Below are 21,087 nucleotides of genomic sequence, written 5' to 3'. Positions count from 1 at the left end.
CTTTGCAGGGGCTTCTCTGCAACGGGTTTGTGCGTGGCAAGCGGAGAGGTACCCCTTTCCTGTTTTGGGGATACCTGGGGGCCCTCCACCCTCTCTGCCATCGCTCCAGACCCACTTCCAGCCGTCTTCGCACCCCCCCAACCCCCCCACGCAGAGCCGCCGGAGGGCAGCGAGGGACCCCCGCAGGCCTCCCACAGCCCCCTCCCCGAAAGAAGAGAGACGCCCAGAAACCCCCAGCAAGCGCTGCAGCACAGGTGGGACAAACCATCGCTTTTGCAACCTGGCGCCCGCGGGCGGCACCGCCTGCCACAGCCCCCTTCCCACGTTGGAGGGGGGGAGGGAAGGGGGGGGGGAAGGGCGGTGCCCGTGGTGGTGGTGATGGGGCTTCCTCTCGCGGGAACGGGCGGGTAGGGTGGTGCCTGCGGCGACTCCAAGTCCCATGGTTCCCCGCTGAAGCGGGCTGAGGGAGCCGGGGCGCCCCCATCCACGCGACCCCCTTTGTGTGCCGCGGCGGGGGCGCCTCCCCCTCCTCTTCGACCTTCCTCCTCCTCCTTTTTCCTCTTCCTCCGCCTCTTCCTCCTTCTTCTCTGCCAGCGTGCCAGCAGCTCCAGGGCCCGCGGAGGCGGCTCGGCTCCCCCCGCCCGGCCCGCCCGGTGCCCGCGGCGCCCATGCGGCTGCAGCCCCCGCCAGCCCCTCGCCCCGGTGCCAGGAGGATGCTGGCCGCCTCTCCCCGAGCCAGCAAGGCAGCCGAGAGCCGCTACCCGCTGCACGCGCTGGTCTGGCACGATCGCCCCGCCGAGCTGGAGAGGATGCTCAGCGGCGGACAGCAGGTGGGTCGGGGGTCGCGGGCCGGGGTCCGCAGAGAGGGCGTTGCAGGACTCGGCCTCCGCTGCACTCCAAGGACCATGGTGCAGGGCCGCGCGGGTGGGGGGTGCGGAGGCATCCGGAGGGCGAGGCAGCGGGGATTTCCCCCCACCCCTCCTTAAAGCGGGTGGGGGTCGCCGCGACCCCTCCCCTCCGCTCAGCCCGAGCAAGGGGCATCTTGGAAAAAGAGCCTTTTTGTTCAGCATCTTCGGTGGGGCGGGGGCGGGAGGGGGGGCCAGCCTCACCGTTTTCCAGCTCCAGCATCTCTGTCCCCCCCCTTCCCCTCCCCACTTCAGATACTGATTGTTGTAAAGGGATCTTGTAGGTCATCTAGTCCAACCTCATGGGTCCTTAGGCAGCAGCCCTCTCCCCTTCCCGCTCGGTCTCTGTTTTTTGGGGGGCTGCCTCTGTCCCCAGTTTATTTATTTGTTTATTGGTTCAATTTATATGCCGCCCTTCTCCGGAGATTCAGGGCGGCTTACAATGCTTTTAAGCAATAGCCTTCATACTTTTGTATATACCTGCTTAGTAGGGCTTTCGCCCCCCCCCCAAGCGGTGTTCTTTTTTTTACAAAGTCAGCTTATTGCCCCCACAATCCGGGTCCTCATTTTACCTACCTCGGAAGGATGGAAGGCTGAGTCAACCTTGAGCCTGGTGAGATTCGAACTTGCAGTAATTGCAGGCAGCTGGCAGCTAAGTGCTACTTAACAACACTTTAGTCCTCTGCGCCACCAAGTTCCTTCCTTGTCCAGAGGCTGCCCTTCCCTTCCCTCCTGACTTCCCTCCCCCACACCCCCCAAAATAACCCCCCACAGGCCAGAAGGGCAGCTGGAATTCCAGGTGCGACCCCCAGGGTGAATTTCAGATCGACCCCCCCCCTTTAAAACTATAGAGGGGATTTTTGGGTGGGTGAGTGGGATAATTCCAAACAATTACAGGTGGTCCTCGGCTTACACTTAGCGACTGTTTGAAATGACAACAACCCCGGAAACAAGTGACTTAGGATCATAGTTCACACTTACGACCGTCGCAGCCTTCCCCCGATCCAAATTCAGATGCTTGGCAACTGACTCATACTTATGACAGACGCCGTGTCCCCCGGGGGTGGCAGTGTTGCGTGATTCACCTTTTGCGACCTTCAGACGAGCGAAGTCAGGGGGGAATCCGGATCCGCTTCACAACCGTGTTCCTCATTTAACAACGGCAGCGATCCACTTCCCGAACATGGGAAGAAAAGTCGTAAAATGGGGCAAAACTCACGTAACGAATTTCTCACTTAGCAACCTAAATTGTGGCCTTTGTTGGGGTCGTAAATTGCATTTTCCAGTGGGCCTGGTTGGTGGGCCGCTATTTTTGGCTTCAAAGACTCCTGTCCAAGAGCAGTCTACCTCTTGGACCACTGGAGGATTTTAAGAAGTGTCTAGACAGCCACCTGTCTGAAATGGTCTAGGAGCGTGATGGCGAACTTACGGCATGCGTGCCACCTGGCACGCCGGCTCAGCTCTCAGCCTCTCTAGGAGACTCTGGAGGCTGGGGACAGCAAAAAAGTCACTTCCTGTCTAACTGAAAGTTGGAAAACGGGCCCGTTCGGGCCTCCGGAGGGCCTCCGAGTGGGTGGGGAAGGCTGTTTTCGCCCTCCCCAGATGCATAGAGAGGATCTGGAGCCCGGTGAGAAAGAAAAACGGGATTACTGGGCCATCACATACCAGGAGCGGGGGGTCGCATGCGCAGGGTGGGGCACATAGAATTATGGGTGTGGCCACACATGCACGTCCCCCCCCCTTCCTGGCACGCGATGGCAAAAAGATTCGCCATCACTGGTCTAGGGTCTCCTGTTTGAGCAGGGGGCTGGACTAGAAGACCTCCAAGGCCCCTTCCAGCTCTACTCTCTTTGATAGATTGATAGCCTTTGCTCACCTGTGAGCAAAATTTCTGGATTTAGCTTCACTCCTGGATCTTACCAAACCTTTTTACAGGTAGTCCTCGACTTACAGCAGCTCATTTAGTGATGGTTTAAAAATCACAAAGGCACCGGTAAAAAAGTGACTTACCTAAGCGTTTGTTCACGCTTACGACCGTTGCAGCATCCCTGCTCTCACGTGATCAAAATAAGGATGCTTGGCCATCGACTCACCTTTATGACGGTTGCATTGCGATCCCCTTTTGTGACCTTCTGACGAGCAGATTCACTTAACAACCGTCTGACTGCCTTAACAGCTGCAGTGACTGCCTTAACGACTGTGGCGAGAAAGGCCGTAAAATGAGGCAAAACTCAACTGTCTCGCTTAGCAATAGACATTTGGGGGCTCCGTTTGTGGTCGTAAGTCCAGGATTTCCTGTACGTGGTAAAACGCTTATATTATTTATTTGTTTATGATATATTTATTTGATTTCTATGCCACGTGTCTTGCCTAAAGCTTTGTCTTGCTAGACGCAGAGGTCTTCAAACTTGGCAGCTTTAAGACTTGTGGACTTCAACTCCCAGAATTCTCCAGCCAGCTATGCTGGCTGGAGAATTCTGGGAGTTGAAGTCCACAAGTCTTAAAGCTATGCTGGCTGGAGAATTCTGGGAGTTGAAGTCCACAAGTCTTAAAGCTATGCTGGCTGGAGAATTCTGGGAGTTGAAGTCCACAAGTCTTAAAGCTGCCAAGTTTGAAGACCTCTGCGCTAGAGAGTTGGTTTAGAATGGTCATCCAAGCGAAGGCCAGGCCTGCCAGCGTTAGACTCACCGTGTTGTCTAAAGATTGAGCCTCCATGTTTAACAGCAGTATACCTGCAAGGAATGGAAGGTGGGAAGCCTCCAACAGGCTAAACTCAGAACGGGGAAACCATCTCCTCCCATTCAGCTGGGATGGCATTGCCCATCGTTGGCTTCAACCCTTGGGGTGTAACTTCCTTACAGTTCGGAAATCCTGGTTTATTTGCAAGCCACGTTTCAGCAAACCACGATGTAGCATCCTGGGTGAAAACCAGGAAGAGCCAAATCATTAGACCTTTGGAGCACCATGGTGGAGCTCATCCGTGCCAACCCACCCCTGGATGTATACAGTACACGTAATTTTCAACTTAACACCCGTTTAGTTCAAAGTTATGACGGCGGTACAAAGGGACATACTACCAGTCCTCTCACTTGCGACCGTGGCAGCATCCCCATGGTTACGTAATCAAAATTCAGGCGATTGGCATCCCATCGTGTATTTCTGATGCTTGCAGCATCCCGGAGGGTCATAGGATGGCCCTTCCCATATGGCTGGATTTGCTTAACGACCGTGTGATTGATTTAAACGACCGCAGTGATTCATTGGCTTAAGAAGAAATTTTTTAAATTCTTTTAATCGGTTTGTGATTTCTTAAATTCTGGGCCAAATTTATATATATATTTTTAACTGTTTTTTAATATTTGTATTCGGTGTTCTTATTTTGGCTGTACACCGCCCCGAGTCCTCAGGGAGAAGGGCGGTATATAAATTGGAAATTAAATTAAATTAAATTAAATTTACTAATCGGGAGTGAAAAGGTCGTACAATCACTTAACAACCACTGGAAATCCCAAGTCTCGAATATGGTCGGAAGTCAAGGATTACCGGTGCGTGAATCGGAAAATGTAGATCAAGAGGACTAGCACCAATGTGATTCCTTGTTGACCGGAGCTGAGTTCCGGTCCATGTAGCCCAGTGTTTCTCAACCTTGGAAGCTTGAAGATGGGTGGACTTCAACTCCCAGAATCCCCCAGCCAGCGCTGCTGGCTGGGGGATTCTGGGAGTTGAAGTCCACCCATCTTCAAGCTTCCAAGGTTGAGAAACACTGATTTAGCCACTCCCATTGACTTCTCATAAGACAATTAACACAATTGTTGTTTCCCTGAGCTCTTCTCACTGCTGGGAGAGGAAAACAGATTACCCAGTGGTACAGGCTTCCCGGATGATCTCTTGGGATCCCTTTTCTCACAATGCCAGATTCCGGGCCTGGGGGTCATCCGAGGAATGAAAACCCCAACCTGTGTCTGTTGTTTGCAAGACGCTTTTGCGGTGTGTTGTGTGGGTGTTATTTATCCGTGTTGTATGAGGATGTGCCACGCCCGCTTTGGCATGGCCGGGGCAGTTGTGTGTCAACACGAAAAAATCCTGGGTTGGCACGGGTCATATTTGCCATTGGGGAAAGTCCAGGCAGTCCTCTGTGTGTGTGGGGGGGTGTTTGGGGGTGGGGGTGTTTGTGGGCTCTTTTTGGGGGGTTTGGGAGAAAGTCACAATCACGACCGACGTGCCTGAAATGCAGAGTGGCACGAGGGAGGCTGTGAGGCTGTGTTGAGGTGTTTTGTCATGGTGATGTGAAAAAGCACAGCCACCAACACAACCACAAATACTGAAAGAGAAGTGAGGGAGGCTCAGGGGGCAGCAAAGGGGTTGTAGATGTTGGGCTCCAAATATTTGAAATCTGGCTGGTCCCAGGGCCCATTAAGATTATTTTCCTTTTCTTTCTTTCTTTCTTTCTTTCTTTCTTTCTTTCTTTCTTTCTTTCTTTCTTTCTTTCTTTCTTTCTTTCTTTCTTTCCTTCCTTCCTTCCTTCCTTCCTTCCTTCCTTCTTTCTCTTTTTTTTTTTTCTTTCTTTCTTTCTTTCTTTCTTTCTTTCTTTCTCCCTTTTTCCATCCTCCCTTCCTTCTTTCCTTCCTTCATTTTCCTTCCTTCCTTCCTTCCTCCCTCCCTCCCTCCCTTCCTCCCTCCTTTTCCTTTTCCTTTTTCTACCCTATGACTATCATTAAGTGTTGTACCTTATGATTCTTGATGAACATATCTTTTCTTTTATGTACACTGAGAGCGTAGGCACCAAGACAAATTCCTTGTGTGTCCAATCACACTTGGCCAATAAAAAAATTCTATTCTATTCTATTCTATTCTATTCTATTCTATCCTATCCTATCCTATCCTATCCTATCCTATCCTATCCTATCCTATCCTATCCTATTCCATTCCATTCCATTCCATTCTATATTCCATCCCTATTCCTATTCCTATTCCATTATCTATTCTGTTCCGTTCTGTTCCGTTCCGTTCCGTTCCGTTCCGTTCTATTCTATTCCATTCCATTCCATTCCATTCCATATCCTAATTCTCTTCTCTTCTCTTCTCTTCTCTTCTCTTCTCTTCTCTTCTCTTCTCTTCTCTTCTCTTCTCTTCTCTTCTATATTCCATTCCTATTCCTATTCCTATTCCTATTCCTACTCTATTCTACTCTACTCTATCTACTCTACTCTACTCTACTCTACTCTACTCTACTCTATTCTACTCTATTCTACTCTATACTATTCTATTCTTCCTTTCCTCCTTCCTTCCTTTTCCTTTCCCCTTCCTTTCTTCCTTCCTTTCTTCCTTTCTTCTTTTCTTCCTTCCCAGACAGACAACATGTTTTTGAAGGTGTTTATTTTGTAGGTAGTTACAGATCTCTGCAGGATTATCTGTTTTTGCACGTTCTGTTTAAGTTCTCAGAATTGTGCAATCAGGAGGAGCCACATGGAGCTTGGAGTCCAACACTGACCATTGCCAAGTTCGGTAGCCAGCCTGAAAGGTGTAAGGACCTCTTGCTTTGAACGCGCCAATATTGACATCTTGGCTGGCCACAAAAGGCTCAATGGCGTTGGATGTATTTAGTATTTGGATGGGAGGCCACTAAGAGATCCCAGGTGTGTGATCAAGGCTGGACCAGTTTTTGGAAATTAAATGTATTTATTTCCCACTAGAAACCTCTAGGTCAGTGTTTCTCAACCTTGGAAGCTTGAAGATGGGTGGACTTCAACTCCCAGAATCCCCCAGCCAGCGCTGCTGGCTGGGAGATTCTGGGAGTTGAAGTCCACCCATCTTCAAGCTACCAAGGTTGAGAAACACTGCTCTAGGTTGTTGCAATCTGGTGGGAACTGTAAATCTGTAAAACGTGCCCACCTTAAGACCTGTGGACTTCAACTCCCAGAATTCCCCAGCCAGCCGGCAATTCCACAGCTCTTAAAGCAGCCAAGTTTCAGAAACACTCCTCCAAATTCTTTCATAGCAAACAGTAACAAAGTTTGTTGTGCTAACTTTATTTTGGGGTGGGGGGTCGGTTTCCTTCCTGCTTATTTTAGCATGGTGTGCCCCAAACTGACCAAGAAAACTTTAACCTAAAACGGCTCTAAAAATCCCAAAATTGCAAAATGACTCTTTTTGCAAATTACATACAGCTTGCAACCTCAACTGAGCCCAAAATTTCTGTTGTTAAGTGAGACATCGGTTAAGCGAGCTTTGCCCCATTTTACAACTGTTCTTGCCTCAGTCATTAAGTGAGCCACTGCAGTGCATAAGTCGGTCACATGGTTGTTAAGTGAATCTGGCTTCCCCCTTGACTTTGCTGACCCCGTCATAAGTACGAGTCAGTTGCTAGGAGTCTGAATTACGTCTGAGGTACATACCAGTTGTCAAGCGTCTGAATTCCAAGCAACGGCATTTTGATCACGTGACTATAGGGATGCTGCAATGGTCGTAAGTGTGAAAAACCATCATGTGACATTTTTTCCACTGCCGTTGTGACTTAGAACGGTCACTAAACGAATGTTGTAAGCCGAGGACTACCTGAAGAGCCGCCTGTCTCACAGATATGTGATTCTAGGTGGCACACAACTCAACAACCGCTACGAACTCCGTAGTAGTCTAAAAACAATCAAAAATAAATAAAACCAGCAGATTAAAGTAAACAGATATAATAAACAGTAAAAAAAAAATAAACAAGAACGAAGGGAGGAGAACAATCAGTCACGTAATTTCATCTAGCCAGTTTATCATCCTGGGATAAACAAGGCTGGCGGATAAAGGTATGTTTTAAGGGACTTGCCGAAAATTGACAGAATCGGGGCAGCATTCGCTTTATCATAATATAGAATAACAGAGATAATAATAATAATAATAATAATAATAATAATAATAATAATAATAATAATAAACAAAACAACAACAACAACAACAACAACAACAACAACAACAACAACAACAACAACAATAATAATAATAATAATAATAATAATAATAATAATAATAATAATAATTTTATTTATATACCGCCCTTCTCCCGAAGGACTCGGGCGGTGTACAGCCAGAATTAAAACATAAATATACAGGTATCATGGTTAAAATTAATTAAAAACATTAAATAGTTTTGGCCGAATTTTAAAACCCAAAATTAAAACCCAATTTAAAATTTGGAAGGGACCTTGGAGGTCTTCTAGTCCAACCCCCAGCTCAAGCAGGAGAACCACTACCATTCCAGACAAATGTTTGTGGAATCTCTTCTTAAAAACCTAGGAAGGAAGGAAGGAAGGAAGGAAGGAAGGAAGGAAGGAAGGAAGGAAGGAAGGATAACCAAGTTGGAAGGGGCCTTGGAGGTCTTCTAGTCCAACCCCTGGCTCAAGCAGGAGAACATCTACCATTTCAGACAAATGGCTGTCCAGTCTCTTCTTGAAAACCTCTAGTGATGGAGCACCCACAACTTCTGGTGGCAAGCAGTTCCACTGGTTAATTGTTCTCACCGTCAGAAAATTCCTCCTGAGTTCTAGGTTGCTTCTCTCCTTGGTTAGTTTCCATCAATTGCTTTTTTTTCCTGCTTTCAGTGTTTTGGAGATTAAGTTGACCCCCCTCTTCTCTCCGATAGCCCTTCAGATATTAGAACCCTGCTATCATATCACCCCTAGTTTCTTCTTTTCATTAAACTAGACATACCCAATTTCAGCAACTGTTCTTCATATGTTTTAGCACCCTAATCCTCCTGGTTGCTCTTCTCTGCACTCTTTCTAGAGTCTCCACATCTTTTTTACATCGTGGCGACCAAAACTGGATGCAATATTCCACGTGTGGCCTTCCCAAGGCCTTATAAAGTGGTATCAACACTTCACGTGACCTTGATTCTATCCCTCTGTTGATGCAGCCCAGAACTGTGTTGGCTTTTTTGGCAGCTGCTGCACACGGCTGGCTCCTATTTAAGTAATTGTCCACTAGAACTCCCAAAATCCCTCTCGCAGTGACTGCTGTTGAGCCATTAGAGGGAATGGTGTCGAGAAGTTGGGGACCACATGTGTAGCTTGGTTCCTACCAGAGAGGACCTATCCTTTAGAGCAGGGGTCTCCAACCTTGGCAACTTTACGACTTGTGGACTTCAACTCCCAGAATTCCTCAGCCAGCAAAGAATTCTGGGAGTTGAAGGCCACCATTTATTTATTTATTTTATTTTATTAAATTCCTATACCGCCCTACTCCCGAAGGACTCAGGGCGGCGAACAGCCTCAGGATAAAACACATAAATACAAAAATTTAAAATAGAATCAAAACGAATTAAATAATTTGGCTGAACGAATTTAAAATACCCCATCATTTAAAAACAAATTAAAATTTACATTTAAAAAGGGGAGAAGATTTAGGCCAGGCCAGGTTGATGAAATAAAAAAAGTCTTAAGCGCGCGACGGAAGGTGCACAAGTCTTAAAGCAAAGCTGGCTGAGGAATTCTGGGAGTTGAAGTCCACAAGTCTTAAAGCTATGCTGGCTGGAGAATTCTGGGAGTTGAAGTCTACAAGTCTTAAAGCAAAGCTGGCTGAGGAATTCTGGGAGTTGAAGTCTACAAGTCTTAAAGCTATGCTGGCTGGAGAATTCTGGGAGTTGAAGTCTACAAGTCTTAAAGCAAAGCTGGCTGGAGAATTCTGGGAGTTGAAGTCCACAAGTTATAAGGTTGTCAAGGTTGGAGACCCTTCCTTTGGTGACCAGGTGCACAGAATACCCCTCCTGCTTGACCTGACCGAAGGAGAAGACGCAACCAGGAAAGTCACTGTATACAATCCAGTCTAAACAGTTGACTGATTGCAACCACGGATTTCGTATTCGAAGGCAAAGATACGATGCACGATTTCCATAGAATCAAAACAAACCTATAAAGATGAAGAGGGGTGAATTTTGATAGCGGAAGTAATGATGAATTATAAATGGGCATTATCAACGGTAATATATGCACCAAAAGGCTAACCAAGAAGTTTCTTATGAACATAAAAAAAATGACAGAAATAGACTATGATAACATCTGTATTGTGGGAGATTTTACCGCCATGGTTGATGCAAAATTAGACTTAGCAAAACAACGCAAAAAGCTAAGGGAATTATACCAAAGACCTTTTTTGAAATGACGGAGGAACTAGGAATTAAAGATGCTTGGAGGGAATTAAAACCAAAGGAAAAAACAATATACTTTCTATTCAAATATGCATAAATCATGGTCGAGAATTGAGATAACATGGATGTCACCGGAATTGCGAGAGAATATACAAGAAGTAGATGTGGAGTTAAGTACTTGGGCAGCAGAGAGGAAACTGGTAGTTGGTTTTTCTTTTTTTGCTGATTTCTCTGTAGATCTGTCTGCTCAGCCTCCCTCCCCCTCCCAAAAATCTTTTGCCACTTGTTTTCCTGCTGCACTGATAAATGTTAGTTCCACTTATTTGCAATTAACACTCAGCTGCTGGAAGAATAGAAGACTGAAAGAAACCTCTGGGGAAGGTTGGCAATGAAATTATTCTCACCTCTTGCAAAGAGCCCCCGAGAGAATTTTGGCTGACACTCACCCTGTTTCTCAGCCAGCAATGCTTTAAGAGAGGTGGACTTCAACTCCCAGAATCCCCCAGCCAGCCATGCTTTAAGAGGGGAGGACTTCCACTCCCAGAATTCCCCAGCCAGCCATGCTTTAAGAGGGGTGGGCTTCCACTCCCAGAATCCCCCAGCCAGCCATGCTTTAAGAGGGGAGGACTTCCACTCCCAGAATTCCCCAGCCAGCCATGCTTTAAGAGGGGAGGACTTCCACTCCCAGAATCCCCCAGCCAGCCATGCTTTAAGAGGGGAGGACTTCCACTCCCAGAATTCCCCAGCCAGCCATACCTTAAGAGGGGTGGGCTTCCACTCCCAGAATCCCCCAGCCAGCCATGCCTTAAGAGGGGTGGGCTTCCACTCCCAGAATTCCCCAGCCAGCCATACCTTAAGAGGGGTGGGCTTCCACTCACAGAATCTCCCAGCCAGCCATGCTTTAAGAGGGGTGGGCTTCCACTCCCAGAATCTCCCAGCCAGCCATGCTTTAAGAGGGGTGGGCTTCCACTCACAGAATCTCCCAGCCAGCCATGCTTTAAGAGGGGTGGGCTTCCACTCCCAGAATCTCCCAGCCAGCAATGCTTTAAGAGAGGTGGACTTCAACTCCCAGAATCCCCCAGCCAGCCATGCTTTAAGAGGGGTGGGCTTCCACTCCCAGAATTCCCCAGCCAGCCATGCTTTAAGAGAGGTGGACTTCGACTCCCAGAATTCCCCAGCCAGCCATACCTTAAGAGGGGTGGGCTTCCACTCCCAGAATCTCCCAGCCAGCCATGCTTTAAGAGGGGTGGGCTTCCACTCCCAGAATTCCCCAGCCAGCCATACCTTAAGAGGGGTGGGCTTCCACTCCCAGAATCCCCCAGCCAGCCATGCTTTAAGAGGGGTGGGCTTCCACTCCCAGAATTCCCCAGCCAGCCATACCTTAAGAGGGGTGGGCTTCCACTCCCAGAATCCCCCAGCCAGCCATGCTTTAAGAGGGGTGGGCTTCCACTCCCAGAATTCCCCAGCCAGCCATACCTTAAGAGGGGTGGGCTTCCACTCCCAGAATCTCCCAGCCAGCCATGCTTTAAGAGGGGTGGGCTTCCACTCCCAGAATTCCCCAGCCAGCCATACCTTAAGAGGGGTGGGCTTCCACTCCCAGAATCTCCCAGCCAGCAATGCTTTAAGAGAGGTGGACTTCAACTTCCAGAATCCCCCAGCCAGCCATGCTTTAAGAGGGGTGGGCTTCCACTCCCAGAATCCCCCAGCCAGCCATGCTTTAAGAGGGGTGGGCTTCCACTCCCAGAATCCCCCAGCCAGCCATACCTTAAGAGGGGTGGGCTTCCACTCCCAGAATCTCCCAGCCAGCCATGCTTTAAGAGGGGTGGACTTCCACTCCCAGAATCTCCCAGCCAGCAATGCTTTAAGAGGGGTGGGCTTCCTCTCCCAGAATCCCCCAGCCAGCCATGCTTTAAGAGGGGAGGACTTCCACTCCCAGAATTCCCCAGCCAGCCATGCTTTAAGAGGGGTGGACTTCTACTCCCAGAATTCCCCAGCCAGCAATGCTTTAAGAGGGGTGGGCTTCCTCTCCCAGAATCCCCCAGCCAGCCATGCTTTAAGAGGGGTGGGTTTCCATTCCCAGAATTCCCCAGCCAGCAGGATTTAAGATGGGTGGACTTCCACTCCCAGAATTCCCCAGCCAGCCTGCTTTAAGAGGGGAGGACTTCTACTCCCAGAATTCCCCAGCCAGCAATGCTTTAAGAGGGGTGGGCTTCCTCTCCCAGAATCCCCCAGCCAGCATGCTTTAAGAGGGGTGGGTTTCCATTCCCAGAATTCCCCAGCCAGCAGGATTTAAGATGGGTGGACTTCCACTCCCAGAATTCCCCAGCCAGCCTGCTTTAAGAGGGGAGGACTTCTACTCCCAGAATTCCCCAGCCAGCAATGCTTTAAGAGGGGTGGGCTTCCTCTCCCAGAATCCCCCAGCCAGCCATGCTTTAAGAGGGGTGGGCTTCCACTCCCAGAATTCCCCAGCCAGCCATGCTTTAAGAGGGGAGGACTTCCACTCCCAGAATTCCCCAGCCAGCCATGCTTTAAGAGGGGTGGACTTCCACTCCCAGAATCCTCCAGCCAGCATGGATGTGTCAACCCACCTCCTGTGTGGGATGCTTTAATTTGGATTCCTAGGATTTGCAAGTACAGGTATTACTCGACTTACAACCATTCGTTTAGTGACCATGCGAAGTTGCAGCAGAACTGAAAAAATGACTTATGACCATTTTTACATGTATGACCATTGCAGCATCCCCATCATGGTCATGTGATTTACAGTCGGATGCTTGCCAAGTGACTCACATTTATGACGGTGGCAGTGTCCCAGGATCCCTTTTGTGTCGTCCTGACAAGCAACGGGGAAGCCAGGTTTACTTAACAACTGTGTGACTGACGTAACAATTTAGGATTCACTTCAGAAGCCTGGCAAGAAATGAGATTTTATTTATTTACGAAACTGACGGGCCACCCATCTTAGCACAGGATAACTCTGGGCGGCTTAACAGCTTAACACTTAACAGCTTAACAGTCATCTCGTTGAGCAAGTGATGCATTGGGCTCAATGGTGGTTGTAAGAAAAGCAGTACCTGTAGCAAAAATAACCCCAGGAAAAGGTCCAGGGGTTTTCTTGGTGTGGTTTGTGAATGAATTCTCCTTGGCCACTGAACCGGAAGGATGGAAATGGTGCTTGCTGTCATGGCCAGGTGTCAACAGAATCGGAAGGGACCCTGGAGGTCTTCTAGTCCAACCCCCTGCTTCAGCAGGATACCATTCCAGACAAAATGGTTGTCCAATCTCTTCTTAAAAACCTCTAGTGGGAAGGGAGGGAGGGAGGGAGGGAGGTTGGTTGGAAGGGACCTTGGAGGTCTTCTAGTCCAGCCCCTTGCTCAGGGAGGAAGCCTATGCTATTTCAAACAGGCTGCTGTGCAATCTCTTCTTAAAAATCTCTGTAGGTAGGTAGGTAGGTAGGAAGGAAGGAAAGAGGAGGGAAGGAAGGAATGGAATGGAGGAAGGAATGGAGGAAAGGAAGGAAGGAAGGAAGGGCAGAATAACAGAGTTGGATGGGACCTTGGAGGTCTTCTAGTCCAACCCCCTGCTAAAGCAGAAGACCCTATACCATGGATAACAAATGGTTATCCAACATCTTCTTAAAAACTTCCAGTGATGAGCACCCACAACTTCTGGTGGCAAGCGGTTCCTCTGATTAATTGTTCTCACTGTCAGGAAATTCCTTCTTAATTCCAAGTTGCTTCTCTCCTTGATTAATTTCCATCCGTTGCTTTTTGTCCTGCCTTCTGGTGCTTTGGAAAATAGCTTGACCCCCTTCCTCCTCTCTGGGGCAGCCCCTCAAATATTGGAAGATGCTCTCCTGTCTCCCCTGGTCCTTCTCTTCACTAGACCAGCCATGATGCCCAGTTCCTGCAACCGTTCATTGTCTGTTTGAGCCTCCAGTCCCCTCATCATCCTGGTTGCTCTTCTCTGCACTTTTTCTAGAGTCTCCACATCTTTTTTTGGTATCGTGGTGATATAAAATACCTCCCTTTTCTCCTGGCAGGTGGATGTGGAACAGGTGGACCCCCGAGGCCGAACTCCCTTGCACCTGGCCACCACCCTGGGCCACCTGGAATGTGCACGAGTTCTCTTGCGACACGGCGCAGACGTGGCCAAAGAAAATCGGTCCGGCTGGACAGGTGTGTTACCATTTCTCTCCTTGGCAGGTGAAAAGCGAAGCTGAACATCAGTGCATTTTCTTTAGCAGAAAAAGATTTTCAGAGCTGCAGCATGCCACAGAATACACAGGTGGTCCTCGACTTACGACCATTTGAAGTTATGTCAGACTTCCCTGGGGGGGATTTGCAACCTGGTTCCAAAGTTGCAAATCCCCCAGCCAGCATGCTTTAAGATGGAAAGACTTCCACTCCCAGAATCCCCCAGCCAGAATGCTTTAAGAGGGGTGGACTTCCACTCCCAGAATCCCCCAGCCAGCATGCTTTCTTAATGTTGCAGAGGTTAAGAAAGAGCCTGTAGTACAGTGGACTAAAGCACCCTGTTATTAAGACCAGCTGCCTGCAATTACTGTGAGTTCGAATCTCACCAGGCTCAAGGTTGACTCAGCCTTCCATCCTTTCTAAGGTAGGTAAAATGAGGACCCAGTTTGTGGGGGCAATAAGCTGACTTTGTATAAATATACAAAAGGATGAAGGCTATTGCTTAACGCATTGTAAGCCGCCCTGAGTCTCCGGAGAAGTGCAGCATATAAATTAAAGCAAAAAAAGAAAAAGAAAAAGAAAAAGAAAGACCATTCCATCTCTCCTGACTTCAGCAGGCAACATCTCTGTCCTGAAAAGTGAACTGAAAGTCACTTATAGGAAATGATATTTTTCCCCCTGGGTGCGTGTTCATTTAACTGTTAAGACCAAGGTCCGTTGATTTCCACTTCTGAACATTTTCAGTTCACCATTTCCAAAGTTATTTTCAAAGGAATTTGAACGAATGTTTGAAAAAGATTTTCAAAAGAATTTTAATAAATCGAGAGAAAGAGAGAAAGAAAGAGAGAGAGAGAGAGAGAGAAAGAAAGAAAGAAAGAAAGAAAGAAAGAAAGAAAGAAAGAAAGAAAGAAAGAAAGAAAGAAAGAAAGAAAGAAAGAAAGAAAGGGAAAGGGGATGTGGCTAGGAATTTGAGTTTGTATATTCAGGATGTGAAAGTGTGGGAAAAAAATGGAGGTTGTGACTCTCACAGAGCCATGCCCTTTTAAAAAATGCGTTGTATGCAGAACACATGCAAAAAAGAGAAGGATTTTATTTTATTTAATTGCACCTGCTACCCAGTTTGTTCATTCGGGCAGTCCTCGATTTACGACCACCATTGAGTCCAAAATTCGTTCACTCAGTTTTGCTCCATTTCACGACCTTTCTTGCCACAGTCGTTAAGTGAATCACTGCAGTTGTTAAGTTATTAACACGGTTGTTAAGTGAATCGGGCTTCCCTGTTGATTTTACTTGTCAAAAGGTCGCAAAAGGGAATCACGTGACCCCAGGACACTGCGACTGTCATAACTATGAGTCAGTTGCCGAGCATCCGAATGAAAATTATGTCACCACAGATGCTACAATGGTCGTAAGTCTGGAAAATGCTCACGAGTCACTTTTTTCGGTGCCGGGGTAACTCTGAACGGTCACTAAGCGAACCGTCGTAAGTCGAGGACTGCCTGAACATTCCGGTGACCAAGCATGCAAATTTTAATCCCGTGGCCATGCGGATGCTGCGACGGTCATAAGTGCGAGGACCCATTGCAAAGTCACTTTTTTTTTTTTCGCACCGCCGTTGTAACGAAAGTCATTAAGCGAACGGTTGTAAGTCGAGGACCGTGTAGTTTGGCGACGGATGGTTTTCCTGATCTCCTTCTCGGGTTGCAGTGTTGCAGGAGGCCGTCAGCACTCAGGACCTGGAATTAGTTCAACTGGTGCTGCGTTATCGGGACTACCAGCGAGCCATCAAGCGTTTGGCCGGGATCCCCGTCCTGCTAGAAAAATTACGGAAGGTCAGTTCCCCCTCCTCGCCCCTTCCGGGGTCCTCCCCTTTGTGTCCTTGCTGAGATTGTAAACCTCTTGCAAACCCCTCGTACAGCCCTCCACGTACGACCACAACTGAGCCCCAAATTTTCATCGCTAAGTGAACCATGGCTTAAGTGACTTTTTTGTTTTTTGCTGTTATTTTACGACTTTCCTTGCCATGGTTGTTAAGCGAACCGTTGCATTTGTTAAGTTGGGAACACCGTTGTTAAGTGAATCAATGGCTTCCCCCATTGATCTCCCCCATTGGCAAAAGGAGATCACGTGACTGGGAAACGCTGCGAGCGTCATAAATACAAGTCAGTTGCCAACCGTCTGAATTTTGAGCACCTGATTATGGGGATGCCACAACGGTCGTAAGTATGAAAAACGGTCCTAAGTCACTTTTTTTCAGTTGCCGTTGTAACTTTGAACGGTCACTAAATGAATCGTTGTAAGTCGAGGACTACCTGTGGTTTCAAATATAAAAAGGGAAGGGTTTCGCTATCCGTCCTGTCTGACTCTGGAGGGTGGGGCTCATCTCCGTTTCTTGGCCAAGGGTGCCAGCGTTGTGCAAAGACATTTTCGGGGGTCATGTGGCCAGCATGGCTAAACCCCAAAGGCACACAGAACGCGGTTACCTTCCCACCGAAGTGGTATCCTGTTTTCCCGAAAATAAGACCCAACCGGAAAATAAGTCCTAGCATGACTTTTCAGGATGCTCCTCATATAAGCCCTACCTCCCAAAATAAGCCCCAGTTAAGATTGATAGGAACGCGGTGGCTCAGTGGCTAAAGACGCTGAGCTTGTCGATCGAAAGGTTGGCAGTTCAGCGGTTCGAATCCCAAGTGCCGCGTAACGGGGTGAGCTCCCGTGACTTGTCCCAGCTTCTGCCAACCTAGCAGTTCGAAAGCACGTAAAAAATGCAAGTAGAAAAATAGGGACCCCCTTTGGTGGGAAGGTGACAGCGTTCTGTGCGCCTTTGGCATTGAGAGTCATGCCGGCCACATGACCACGGAGACGTCTTCGGACAGCGCTGGCTCTTCGGCTTTGAAACGGAGATGAGCAGCGCCCCCTAGAGCCGGGAACGACTAGCACATACGTGCGAGGGGAACCTTTAACTTTTAAGATTGCATTTTCCCCAAAATAAGACCTAATCAGAAAATAAGCCCTAATGCGTCTTTTGGAGCAAAAATTAATATAAGACGCGGTCTTATTTTCGGGGTACCTATTTATCTACTCGCATTTACATGCTTTCGAAGAGTGGTGCGGTGGCCTAAAGGTGGAGCTCTCACCTCACAATCAGGAGGCTGTGAATTCGATCCTAGATAGAGGCAGATATTTCTCTCTCTGGGCACGATGAGAATATATCTGCTGAAAAAAAACTCCTCATTGGCAACAGGAAGGGCATCCGGCCAGTAAACATTCAGCTCCATTCAGTTGGCCAGACTCCGCACCGCAAGGGATTATGGCAGTGTTTCTCAACCTTGGAAGCTTGAAGATGGGTGGACTTCAACTCCCAGAATCCCCCGGCCAGCGCTGCTGGCTAGGGGATTCTGGGAGTTGAAGTCCACCCATCTTCAAGCTACCAAGGTTGAGAAACACTGGATTATGGGGTCATTGAAAGTAGATTTTAAAAGATTTTGAATTGCTAGGTGGGCAGGAGCTTCAGCAAGGAACGGGAACTCACCCTGTCTCGCAATGTTCGGGTCTCGAACGTGGCCTATCAAGCTTTCCATCTGAGAAGCTCAGTGTTTTCAACCGCTGAGCCCTGTTATATACATAACATTTCATAGCATCCCATAGGAGCCTGAGTGGCGTAGGAGGCTAATGCCTCCTATTAAGGCAGCATTTAACATCCAGCTGCCTGCAATTACTGCGAGTTCGAATCTCACCAGGCTCAAGGTCGACTCAGCCTTCCATCCTTTCTAAGGTAGGTAAATTGAGGACCCAGTTTGTGGGGGCAATAAGCTGACTTTGTATAAAATATACAAAAGTATGAAGGCTATTGCTTAACGCATTGTAAGCCGCCCTTAGTCTCCAGAGAAGGGCAGCATAGAAAAATAAAATAAAATAAAATAAAATAAAATAAAATAAAATAAAATAAAATAAAATAAAATAAAATAAAATAAAATAAAATAATATAATATAATATAATATAATATAATATAATATAATATAATATAATATAATAATATAATAAAATAAAATAAAATAAAATAATGAAATGAAATAATGAAATAAAATAAATAAATAAATAAATAAATAAATCTTATTCTTAGTATGATCTAACCGTCGTAAATCAAGGATTATCTTAGTAATATGAATTCATTTATTTAATCATGATCGGTTTTATTGGTGGCCTTTTTAATGGCACCTTGTGGGTTTGGAATTTGCCCGTCGTATCTGAGAACTCAACGGAACGTAAGAACTGATGAATAAATAAACAGATTAATAAATAAAGGAAAGTTAAATTGGAAGTGAGATTTTGGGCAGCTTCTTTTTATAACCTTAATGTTTCTTGCTGCCAGTTCTTAATAAAAGCTCCAGAAAAGGTTCCATTCATAACTTTAATAACTGTATTTCTTTCCCCTTCCTAACCATTCAGCAGAGAGCCATGTGTCTTGAAGGGCTGATACAGTTAGTCCTCAACTTACGGCCAAAATGGAGCTCAACCTTTATGTCGCTAAGTGAACCATTTAAGTGAGTTTTACTCCATTTTACAACCTTTCTTGCCACTGTTGTTAAGTGAATCGTACAGTTTTTAAATCAGTAAAATGGTTGTTTAAGTGAATTTGGCTTCTTCCCCATTGACTTTGCTTGTCAGAAAGTCGCAAAAGGGAATCACACGAAACCCCTCCCCCCCTCCAGAAAAATGCAACCGTCATAAATACAAGTCAGTTTCCGAGTGTCTGAATTTTGATCGTGTGACTGGGGAATACTGCGATGGTCGTAAGTGTGAAAAATGGTCATAAGTCACTTTTTCGCAACTTCAAAGTCACTAAAAAAATGGTTATGAAGTCGTAAAATGGGGCAAAACCCGCTTAACAAATTTCTCACTTAGCAACATAAATTTTGGCCTCGATGGTGGTCATATGTCAAGGACCCCCCCCTGTATTTAACCCTCCCTCCCAACTCTTTCGTTTTCTCGTTGCTGCAGGCTCAAGATTTCTACGTGGAGATGAAGTGGGAATTCACGAGTTGGGGTACGTTGGCATGCCGAAAGAAAGCAAACAAATCCCCAATTGGGAACGGGCTGTCATCTGTCTGCCCCCCCCCCAGTGGAAAAACCAACCCTCCCCTTAAGCAACCCCCCCCCAGGGGCATTTGCAGGATTAGAAAAAGTCAAGATAATCCAAAATTTGCAAAGCCTCCTCGTCTTTACGTTGTTGAATGCATCGTAAACGGGTGGGGCTTCGATTCTGCAGACATGTCAGCCATCTTGACTTTTTTGACTCCCCCCCTCCCCTCCTCTTCCCAATGTACCTACTTTTCTGGGGCAGAGAACACGGCTGCTCAGAGAGTAGGGGAAGGACCTAATTCCAGGGGCATGATAAATTGAATAAGCCACCCAGAATCTCTTCGACACCGAGATGGACGGCATATAGAATGAAAGAGAGAATGAATAGAATGAATGATCTGGAAGGGACCTTGGAGGTCTTCTAGTCCAGCCCTCTGCTCAGGCAGGAGATCCTATATCATCTCAGACAGGTAGCTGTCCAATCTCTTCTTAAAAACCTCCAGTGTTGGAGCACCCACAATTTCTGGTGGCCAGCTGTTCCGCTGGTTAATTGTCCTCACTGTTAGGAAGTTTCTGCTTAATTCCAGGTTGCTTCTCTCCTTGATTAGTTTCCAACCATTGTTTCTTATCTTGCCTTCAGGTGCTTTGGAGAATAAACTGACCCTCTCCTCTTTATGGCAGCCCCCTCAAATACTGGAATATTGCTATCATGTCACCTCTAATTTCTCTTTTCTCTAGACCGGCCAGACCCAAATTCCACAGCTGTTCTTCAGATGTTTAGGCCTCCAGTCCTTTGATCACCTTAGTTCAGTAGTGTTTCTCAACCTTGGAAGCTTGAAGAGGGGTGGACTTCAACTCCCAGAATCCCCCAGCCAGCGCTGCTGGCTGGGGGATTCTGGGAGTTGAAGTCCACCCCTCTTCAAGCTTCCAAGGTTGAGAAACACTGCCTTAGTTTCTCTTCTGCATTCTATTTTTTCAAACAGTTCCCTTGGTCTCCAAGATTTGCCCCAGCGACACATACAAGGTGTGGAAGTGTGGGCAGAACCTGCGAGTGGACACCACGTTACTGGGGTTCGACCACATGACGTGGCAGCGTGGAAATCACAGCTTCATCTTCCGGGGCCAAGGTAGGGGAAAACGATTGAAATTGACACTTCTCGGTGGCTCATCAAAGCAACCGTGTTTTCTTTTTCTTTTTTGCTGGAGAAAATGTTTTCCTTCTGTTCGGCAAAAAAGGGTGCCGTTGCTTTAAGAAGCTCATTAAAATATCTTGCTTTCAGGGTTTAGGCCATTTAAAGCAGCTGCAATGTTTTTCATTTCCCTGCAGAACCAGGGATTGAACAGGCTGCTTTAAGGAGGTGCAGAGTTGTGCTGAGTTGGCAACAGAGCTCTCTACTTCAGGTAGAGAGATCTGTTGCCAACTCTTAATGCTTTAAGAGGGGTGGACTTCAGCTCCCAGGATTCCCCAGCCCACTTGCTTTAAGATGGGGGACGATGACTTCCACTCCCAGAATTCCCCAGCCAGCATGGTTTAAGAGGTTTGGACTTCAAATCCCAGAATTCCCTAGTCAGCCATGAATTAAGAGGGGTGGACTTCAACCCCCAGAATCCTCCATGCTGGCTGGGGAAATCTGGGTGCTGAAGTCCACAGATCTTCAGGTTGCCAAGATGGTCTTCCTTCAAAGACTCATGAGATGAGGCTGCTTTCAGTGTTTGGACCAATCAGATGATGCTTTTCGCAAAGGAGCTTCATTCAAAGACTTATGAGATGAG

At 47.3% G+C, this 21,087-nt stretch overlaps 1 protein-coding gene across 1 annotated transcript in view; it reads left to right on the top strand.

Annotated features, from left to right (window-relative positions):
* The first annotated feature begins 261 nt into the window (after positions 1-261).
* The window catches only part of ANKRD13B (ankyrin repeat domain 13B), a 39,957-nt gene continuing 19,131 nt past the window's right edge, over positions 262-21,087 (top strand). Inside the window, exons 1-5 of the mRNA XM_060684821.2 lie at positions 262-830; positions 14,078-14,213; positions 15,939-16,063; positions 19,234-19,279; positions 20,298-20,441. Of these exons, the coding sequence (XP_060540804.2) occupies positions 669-830; positions 14,078-14,213; positions 15,939-16,063; positions 19,234-19,279; positions 20,298-20,441 (613 nt within the window). The 5' untranslated portion in view covers positions 262-668. The remainder of the gene's footprint in view (positions 831-14,077; positions 14,214-15,938; positions 16,064-19,233; positions 19,280-20,297; positions 20,442-21,087) is intronic.

Source organism: Pantherophis guttatus, chromosome 1, assembly GCF_059756535.1.
Source record: "Pantherophis guttatus breed Tessera chromosome 1, ASM5975653v1, whole genome shotgun sequence".
Taxonomy (NCBI): domain Eukaryota; kingdom Metazoa; phylum Chordata; class Lepidosauria; order Squamata; family Colubridae; genus Pantherophis; species Pantherophis guttatus.
Note: the sequence above shows the minus strand (reverse complement) of the source record. Positions and strands in the feature narration are given on the sequence as shown.